The sequence below is a fragment of the Octopus bimaculoides genome, chromosome 7, assembly GCF_046866305.1.
Source record: "Octopus bimaculoides isolate indiv1 chromosome 7, ASM4686630v1, whole genome shotgun sequence".
Taxonomy (NCBI): domain Eukaryota; kingdom Metazoa; phylum Mollusca; class Cephalopoda; order Octopoda; family Octopodidae; genus Octopus; species Octopus bimaculoides.
In genome coordinates this window covers 58,397,319-58,407,318 of record NC_142934.1, presented here as the reverse complement: position 1 = coordinate 58,407,318, position 10,000 = coordinate 58,397,319, and the positions used below count along the sequence as shown (strand labels likewise).

At 36.3% G+C, this 10,000-nt stretch overlaps 1 protein-coding gene across 6 annotated transcripts in view; it reads left to right on the top strand.

Annotated features, from left to right (window-relative positions):
- Positions 1-10,000, top strand: part of LOC106873188 (uncharacterized) — a 713,512-nt gene that overhangs the window by 580,046 nt on the left and 123,466 nt on the right. For all 6 annotated transcript variants that reach the window (XR_016242634.1, XM_089355369.1, XM_089355373.1 and 3 more), the window contains one exon: positions 5,809-5,914. Coding sequence is in view for 5 of the 6 variants with exons in the window: in XM_089355369.1 (XP_089211495.1) it covers positions 5,809-5,914 (106 nt within the window). In the remaining variant the exon portion in view is untranslated. The remainder of the gene's footprint in view (positions 1-5,808; positions 5,915-10,000) is intronic.

The following is a 10,000-nucleotide window of genomic DNA, read 5'->3' as shown; positions in this document are numbered from 1 at the left end:
GTGGGTTTGTGCGCGAGTATGTGTATGCATGTGCTTGTACGTGCGTGTGTCTGTCTGTCTGACTGTCTGTGTGCGCCGTGTATGTGTCGATTTTCCATGAAAATAGTCTGATTTGTAATGAGCAATTTGTTTTTAGATATATAGAAATGTTCTCAATTGTAGTTGTGAATTAAATATATAATTATACAAATCACAGGAATGATATGTGTTTGTAAACTAACTAAAGTTAGTCGTAACTCTGCTATTGATGCATTCTACACCAATAAAGAAAACAAGAGTAATATTGAGTCAAATAATTAAAATTATATATCACGAGAGAGATGATGATTTTGATGTTAGTCGTGGTTTTTGGATTTTAGTCTGAAACTTGTTTCCCAACCACACTGTTCTGGCTTCAGTCCCGCTGCATAGCACCTTAGGGCAAATGTCTTCTACTATAGCTTAGCCTCTGGTAGACCAAAGCCTTGTGAGTGGATTTCGTAGACAGAAACTGAAAATAGCTTATCATGTGTGTGTGTGTGTGTGTGTGTGTGTGTGTGTGTGTGTGTGTGTGTGTGTGCTTGCGTGTGTCTTTGTGCGATGAACCTTCTCAAATAACTCTTCATTGCCGCTGACTTGTTCACACGCTTCAACAATTCTTTGAAGATGTCCTTGTTCTAGGATCTTTTCTGAATGCACAAGAGATTTAATGTAGCCCTAGAAGAAAAAGTCCATGAGAGTTGAATCTGGTGACCCATTCCACAACCGCTTGACAACCGGTGTTGGTTTGTTTACGTCCCCGTAACTTAGCGGTTCGGCAAAAAAATCCGATTGAATAAATACCAGACTTTAAAAAAAGTACTAAAACCTCTTCAAGACAGTACCTCATGTTGGGAGCGCCTAATTACTGAAACAAGTAAAAGATAATGTGTGTGCGTGTATAAAAAGTTGTGCGGTGACGATAACTCCCATGCATCGAGTCCCCCGTTTGCGGAAAGGGGACTGGCCTGTAGATAAGCAATCCCGGACAAAATCCCAGATACGAATCATCTGTCATAGAGCCCTCAAAATAAAATGTTTCAATTATTTGATTGTGCCAAATCCCACACCACGCCATTACCTTGCCCCCGCCTTGTTGATTATCTCCATCCAATGAGGATTAAATTGTGAGTAATATCAGCAGTTGTGAAGAGATAAAAACAGATAATGTTAGCAATTTCACATATTGACCACATTAACCCTAACATCTGGCCACCTAATACCCCAGACAGCAACCGTTTTTTTTTAATTAAAGTTGGAGCTAAGAGGTTACCTCATGATGCGAGTTTCAGGCCACTATGATATCCAGGCAGATGTGAAACTCAAGTCATGAGACAAAGTCTCAGTTTCAGTTTTAATGAAGGAAAACATATCCTCTGCAACATGTATTGAGCACTTCTTTCTTATTCTCCCGACACGAACCAATGTACATTATATATATATATATATATATAAATATACGTATACGCATATATATTCATGCACACACACACACACACACACACACACACACACACACACACACACACACACATATATATATATATATATATATATATATATATATACATCTGTGTATTCTCTATTGACATACGTGAGGAAAAGCTCTCAGTATATAACAGACATATACATACAAACTCGCACACATACATATATTCATACATACGCACACATCTATGTATTTGTGAGTGTGAGAATAACTTGCAATTATTTAAATCATTTCTTTATATAACTTTAAATTGTATGTGAATTTTAACAATTAATTAGGTATAAACCACGAAGTAAATTTAAACTATCTTATAAATACACATATACAAATGTACACGTGCGCGTAAACGTGCAAACTTTATAATGTAAATTATTCGTCACGTTATGATATTATTAATTACGGAGAATTTAAGTTGTCAATAGCGTGTGAAAGCTGTCATATGTGCAAATGACTCAACTAATGTATAAATAATCTGACGATTATTAGAGAACTAATTACCTCTTTGCATATCTATCAATTTCTAAAAGTAAAGATTTTCCAGGAGTTCCTGTATCACGCAATAATGCTGACTATTACCATATTCTTTCAATCCTTGACATTTAGGTCGTCTCTTTTGGCCTGTTTTGAAATTAATCATTGGAGACACATATTCGATGCAGCAGTGTAATCATGTTGTCACACGGCTTATTTAGATCAGTGTTTCTGGAACAATTTTCACTTCTTTCACTTCTTTCCCCTTTACTAACACAATTCAACATCTCATCTCATCTTTAACGTACATACGCGTAATATTAATCCAGAGTAATCAATTTCCGGTTACTAGTTTGATATGGGTGACTACTTACCACAGCGTAGAGGTCGTATATATTCGGATTTGTTTATTTTTTCACATTTCTAGGTCTAATATTTTTTGATATTATCGTTGGCATTGTTTTGTTGTTGTGATAATGCACAGTCATTCTTCCTTTAATTACCCCTTCCTCTTCAATTTGAGTTCAGTTTGTTTCACTGTGTCGTTTTCCCATTGCCTTAGAAGTTTTCTGAATGATCACATCCGATCTCTCGGATAACACTCGACGACCGCACATGTCTACTTGTTGTCTGTGAGCCTTGTTATTCATCCCAGTGGAACTTCTGTTTTCAGTATTCTGCGGTCACATCACTTACTCCACTCTCTTCTCGATTTGCAAGCATTTTATCATATTGGTTTAAAATTTTGGCACAAGGCCAGCAATTTGGGGGTAGGGAGTAAGACGATTACATCGACCCCTGTGCTCCTTTTATCGATCCTGAGTGGATGAAAGATAAAATCGACCTTGACGGAATTTGAACTCAGAACATGAAGACGAACGAAATGGTACTAAGCATTTCGACAGGCGTGCTAACGATTCTGCCAGCTCGCCGCTTCAAGGCAGTTTATCATATTACAATTTTTAAAAAAAGCCCTAAACTTAATATTTAGATAGAACACAAAGACTAAAGCAGGCAGTATAAAATCTGCTGCATCGCCCAAAATAGAACGGTACCGCTCACTTTAAGAAACACTCTTTAGATTAACAGTTTTAGTTAATTTCTGAATTTACACTGATTCTTTTTTTTTTTTTTTTCAAGTTTAGAGTCTGATTTATTTTCATCATGGTTAAGAAAATATCGGATCTAATAATTTTCCTTAACACTCAATTACTTAGCCTCAATCCCTAACTTCCTAACAAATTATCTTCTTTGAGCTCTAATCATAGTTTCCTTGTACCGAAAATGCTAGTTACAAAAATATAAATAAAATTAGAACAAACGTGGTATCTTATATATCTTTTATCTTCTACTTGCTTCAGTCATTAGACTGCGGCCATGTTGGGGTACCACCTTGAAGAATTTTAATTCGAATATTAGAACCTAGTATTTATTTTTATAAGCCTGATATTTATTCTATTGTTATTTTTTGCCGAACCGCTACTTTTAATTTCCGTATACCGAATCCACTCACAAGGCTTTGGTCGGCCCGAGGTTATAGCAGAAGACACTTACCCAATGTGCCACACAGTGGTACTGAACCCGGAACCATGTGCTTGGAAAGCAAGTTTCTTACCACACGGCCACGTCTGTGCCTGTATATTGGCAAATATAAACTCTAGTATAAGTTAACGACTTAAAACCACAGAAGCAAAATGTAATTTCATATCGTATATTATCCCAGCCCCAATAATTATGTGGATGTATAATTGTAAACGTTACAACTGTTACTAATATAGGACGATATTTTTTTTACTTGATGAGTCAGCAGTTAGAGAGAATGTTCAATGCCTTCACAAGCTTTCGAGGTGATAGCATTGATATCCCCTTCGATCCATAGCTAGTTAACACTTTAGAAAAAGGTTTGAACTTGAAGGGAGGTTCAGAATATCGATGTTCAAAGAAAAGAAAGTTCTTAACATAGTGATAAGTACTGAGATTAGTAAGTTAAACAAAAGAAAGTTGATAACATAGGAGACGAACAGGCCGTAAATACCACAAAGGTATAGCCTATGTCTAGCCAGCTCTGAAGAGCAGGGGTCATTATAAGAGTAGTCAAAAAACGGAAGAAGGAGATAATGCACCTCTAAGCCAAACACTAGAGGGTGACTGGTTCTGAATTGATACCAGTTAATTGGGTTCGGATGTAGCCTCGGATGTTAGTATGTACAGCAGTAGCACTGTCTTAGATGTAAGAGCAATAGTTTATTGTGGAACTCATTTAAGCTTTGACATTGTCAATAATTGTTTGGGGAGTGAAATAGCTTGTTATTCTAAAGGGATCACCCAGTCATTTGAATGTAATTTTTATCTATACCAAGGATGTAAATGCCTTTGGAGAGATTCTGGGCGATAGTAACGTCCAAAATTTGGGGCGATTTTGAAGGCTGGCTCTAGTTGTGTATTGATCGTGTTCAAAGAAAGAGTCCTTGTTACTGATATATTCCCAGTCGAGGATGCTTTCGAGATCTCTATTCATGGAAACGGTATGGGTTTAGTGTGCGATGTATACCTTTTGAGTGAATGATGCAGTGTTCGGAAAGCAAGGGAAGAATTAAGGGTATTGTTGTCGGTGCAAAACGGGTATTTTTGGATGTGATGACACGTAAGCTACTGATATATAAAATAAACAGAAAAGTAGGAAAACCTGACTCCTGAAGAATGCCGGAGGTGATAGAGTGAAGGCAAGAAAGAAATCCGTTAACACATGCCGTGGGAGTACGATTTTGTGGGACGCTGCTGATTTAAGAGATGAGAGCCGGATGGAACTCGTAGACAGATACTCTCGATTGGACGTTTGCATGCCAATCACGAGCAAAAAATTTGCTGACGTCGAGGGTAAAATAGCATTCATCTAATTGCTCCACTGGTGGTGACATAAGTGAATAGATCTGGCTTAAAAGAGACTGTACTTTGGTTGTTAAGGGGAAAGAGTATTATTCAGTGTTGGAGGACGTTATTGCTAATGGCTATCTCTGTCACTTTCGATGTATTGAGTGCGACAGATGAAGTAGGGTGATAGTTGGCAGTGTCAGAGGGTTTGTCTTTCTTAGAAATGGAACGCACTGTAGTATGTTTCCAGATATCAGGTTAGAACGTCGTAGAGACGGAAAAACTGAAATGCAAAAGAGTTAGCGCTAAGGCGCAAAGTTTCAGAGTAATAGAAATGATATTATAAGGGTAGGTGGTCTGGTTTGTTTGAAGCGATTAAAGGTACTTTCGCACTTGGTGTGCATATATGAAAAGTATTGCATCTGGAAGTTCGGAAGGGGAAGGATCTGGAGGATATTTGCCAAGATTGTGTAGTGTTGTTTTAATTGGAAAGCAGTCAGCGAAGATGGAACCTATAACTACATTTGTGCTACTCACGGTACCACCGTTATTTGTAGCAGAAAAAAATAATCCCGGCAAGTTGGTGGAAATTCATTTGGTGACCGCTATTAAAACGCTTTAAATGAGAATAATTATAGATTATGTACATGTCTGAGAAAATTTTATTTATGATATTTGTTGTACAGGATTTAATGTTGAATCCTTTTGTGTTGTTTTATAACAAAATTCCAAATAGTTGAACTTACAAGAATTTGAATTTGCAGACAATTAGAGTCAACGTCTTGCGGGAGGGACACGCTTTTGCGAGAAACATAAAATATTTAACTTAAAGGGAACAGTTTTATAGTTTTTAAAAATGGGAAACTATGTCAATAGTCTGGGAAATAAAAGTGGGATTGCTTTAAGAATTTCTTTTTTTTTTTTGCTATTTTCAGTTTCTCACTAATTTTTCTTTACAGAATGGAGTGAAGCCTTTAGAATTCACCGAAGAGATATTATGGCTAAATTCTGAAGGCACTGACTGGGATCACTTCAGTAACATGACAGAAATATGGAAGCCAGTAGGTATGTTAAAACTAACAATGCTATTTATGGAAACCACATTATTTTGCTGTCTTTCCCTAGTGCCATGAGGCAACTGCATGTCTGTTGTAGAGCTGCTGCCTGCGCCAATAAACCATAGAGTTGTTATCTGATTCAATACTTTGTAAAGTTGCTGCCTGAGCCAATAGGTTGTAGAATTGTTGCCTCAGCCAATAAATTATAGAGCTGTTGTCTGAGATTATAGGTGTAGAGATGTTCCCTGAATCAGTACTTTATGAAGCTATTGTCTGAATCAACAGGTTATAGAGATGTTTGAGTCAATAGGTTGTAGAATTGTTGTCTCAGCCAATAAATTGTAGAGGTGTTGTCAGAGTTGATAGGTTGTAGACATATTTCCTGAATCAGTACCTTTTAAAACCGTAGTCTCAGTCAACAGAGCATAAAGATGTTGCCTGAATCAATAAGTTCTAGATGTGTTATCTGAGTCAATATGTTGTAGAATTGTTACCCGAGTCAATAGTTTGTGGAGCTATTATCCGAGTTAACAGGTTGAAAAGATGTTTTCTGAGTCAATAGGTTGTAGAAATGTTTTCTGGGTCAATAGTTGTGGATGTGCCACTTGAGTCAACACACAGTACACTTATAGTGTGAATTAATTGGTTATAGAGCTGTCTGAATCAATAGGTTTTTGAACTGCTGATCAAACGGAGATGTTTTAAATCCTATCATTGGAGCTGCCATCTTTCCTCTGTAATAGCACTCACTTGTCAATTGTTGAAATTACCTCTAAACAAATAAATACGAAGAGAAGAAACATATTTCGCTTTTACGCTGTGAAGGATACAAGAATCTTCAAATGATAGTCTGACATGATAGAAGTACTAAAATCACGTGTTTTTTTTTGTCAACTCTTTTCCCAAAATTGAAGACGTTCATATCCCTTTCTATTACTATTTATATTTCCTAACACTTCAAGAATTTAAACTACATATAAACTTATTAATCTTATTTCGTTCTTAGTAGCCTAATAAAACTCTAACTTTCCTTCGTAAACGCTAAAATGAAAGAAAATAATATACGCAGAGGATATCAAAATTAAATGTTCAATTTATATGTAATAGACTTTCTGAGAAGGTTTTTACAGTCTCTGTAAATACCAGTTTCAAACGTCTAGTCACAAAGCGATGTTAGTGTCAGTCCGGTGATCTGACAGAATCGTCTGCACTCCGAACATGATGCTTCGCGGCATTTCTTCCGATACATTACACTTTGAGTTCAAATTCTGCCGAAGTCAACTCTGGCTTTCATCCTTTTGGGGTCAAATAAGTACCAGTTGAGCACTGGGGTCAATTAAATAATTACCAGTTGAGCAATGGGATTGATGTAATTGGTCAAAATTGCTGGCTTTCTGCTAAAATTTGAAATTATTAATGTTAGTGTTTAAGACGTGAAACTGGCAAAATCGTTAGCCCGTCGAACAAACAGCTTAGTTGCATTTCTTGTTGCTTAAGTTCTGAGATCAAATTCTGCCGGAGTCGACTTTGCTTTCATCTTTTCTTGGGGGAAGAGGGTTCCATAAAATAAGTACCAGTCAGTTACTGAGGTCGATGTAGACGACTTACCCATTCACGACATAATCGCAGGCCCTATGCCAAAATTAGAAAGAACTATTAATGTTAGTGAAAGGGCGATGATCTGAATCGTTAATGTTGCATCGCTAAAGCGCAGGAATAAATACTTTGCGTTATTTGTTCCTGTTCTTAACATTTTCAATTCAAATTCCACAGAGGTCAACTTTACCTTTCATCTCTCCAGAGTCAAATAAATAAAATGCCACTCAAGCACTGGGGTCGATAGGGTAGACTAATCCCCAGCTCTTACATTTGCTGACTTGTGCCTAAGTCAAAATATTTGTTAATGTTCAATGAAGAGAAAATACTTCAGTCGTTGATCAAAATCAGATCATAAACTGACACAGCAAGAGATTACATGCAAAGTGATTTCACAAGAATTCAAGTATTGATTTATTACTCTAATACAAGGTCATTGATTTGAAATGAAAAGAAAAGTGATTGTATGACATTCATACTTTTTTTAATATTATCAACAGTGCAAATGAAATAATCTTGCATCAACTACAAATAAGAAGCGATCCACAGATTTGGTTCGACCTGAGATCTCTTTTGGTTATTTCCCTTTGCATGAAATATTAAGCTAGCTTAAGTAATTTCTGTAAACAATTTCAGAAGTTGGTTGAGACGGTTGACGGAACTTTCTCACTAATTTTCTCTTCCAATTCCGGTTTTAAAACCTGCTTTCCTCTAGGAAGCCTATTCTATTAAATGGTTGAATGAAAGAAATCAATAGATATTACTGTTAAGAACGTAATACAATCGAATACAAAGACCTATTCTTCTATGGTGATGATGACGATAAAAATAATAACTATCTCTTACAATATCACACAACGTCACACGGTGTTTATAAAAGAATTATAGCAAACTGAAATGAATTGGCATTATTTTCATAACCCCGGAAGAATTACACTGAAAAATTTAAAGGAATGCCAGGTTTCCTTGATATTGATAGCAAATTTTGTTGAACGTATCTATATGAGTACAATGTGAGGAATAAAACGAAAAGATGTAGTCTACAATATGACATACTCCATTATGGCAGAAAGCTGGTAGAATTGTTAGCACGCTGGGTACAATACTTGAGGCATTTCGTCCGTCTTTACGCTCTAAGTTCAAATTCTGCCGAGGTTGACTTTACCTTTCATCTTCTTAAGATCGATAATATATATACCAGTTGAAGACTGAGGTCTATGTAATCGATTTATTCCCTTCCCGATCCTGCTGGCCTTGTGTCAAAATTTTAAACTGATATGATTTATATTTCTTTGCCAATTCCGTATACAATTTGCACTTTTTGTAGAAAAACTACATCAGGTGGTGAGACCAGATTCAGTGGTTTTTGAGCTGAAGAGCCAAATCATTTAGATTTTTCTGTTATCCTGCTTGTTTTAATAATAATAATGGCTTTCCAGATTTTGGCACTGAGCCATCAGTTTTTTGTTTTTCTTTTTAGGGACGGGGAAGTCGATTACATCGACCTCGAAGGGATAAAGGGCAAAGTAGACCTCTGCAAAATTAGAACTTAGAACATAAAGCCGGAAGAAATGCTGCATACTAACGATTCTGCCAGCTCACCGGCTTATAAGTGGTTTCAAATTTTGGTACAAGGCCAGCAATTTTAAGGAGAAAGGAACAGTCAATATCACTGCCACTTGTACTTAGTTGGTATTTTATTTTGTCAACATAGAACAGATGAAAGGCAAAGTTGAACTCAGAACGTAAATAACCGAAAACGTACTGCAAGGCGTTTTCCCAACATTCTAAAGATTCTACGATTCTAAAAGTTGATGTGTGTGTGTATATATATATATAAGGATTATTACGATATATCATAGTATTACCTTTAATACTTTATATATATGTATACCTTTTCATAGACCTGCAGATGTTTGAACAGTACCGATTAGTAACCATTGCAATTGCTACCCAACCGGTGCTGTTTCTTCAGGGTCTTCACTTTAATATCCTTCGATTTAACTGTTTAAAGTTTTTCGTTTATCTACTCTGCGTTGTAAGATGTAGAGTTGTTCGTTAAGTTAGACGCGAACCATCTTCAATTCAAGTTTTGATTGGATAATCACCTAATAGACTAGATTAATTTACTGAGACTTGTTTGGAATCTTATTTTTATCTCTGAATGAACTCGAATGATTTGCCAGAAACAATGTTCAACAATATCGTCTATAATATACACGACTTATTAAGGACTACAGTATGATATCAATTTTTTTTTAATTTTTGGTGGCGGAGTGCGATATAAAATGAGAGTGCTCTGCTCAAAGATGAAACCTGTCAGATTCATCAGCCTACTTTACCTCAACCTACACCGTACCGCCTTCAATTATAGAAAATGTAGTTCCATGTGCACAAACAGACTAGACAATATATGTGCGTGTTAGTGTATATATAGACATGCGTAAGAGAGCGTAGGTAATTAAATACATATTAAACACCGATAATAAAATAAGTG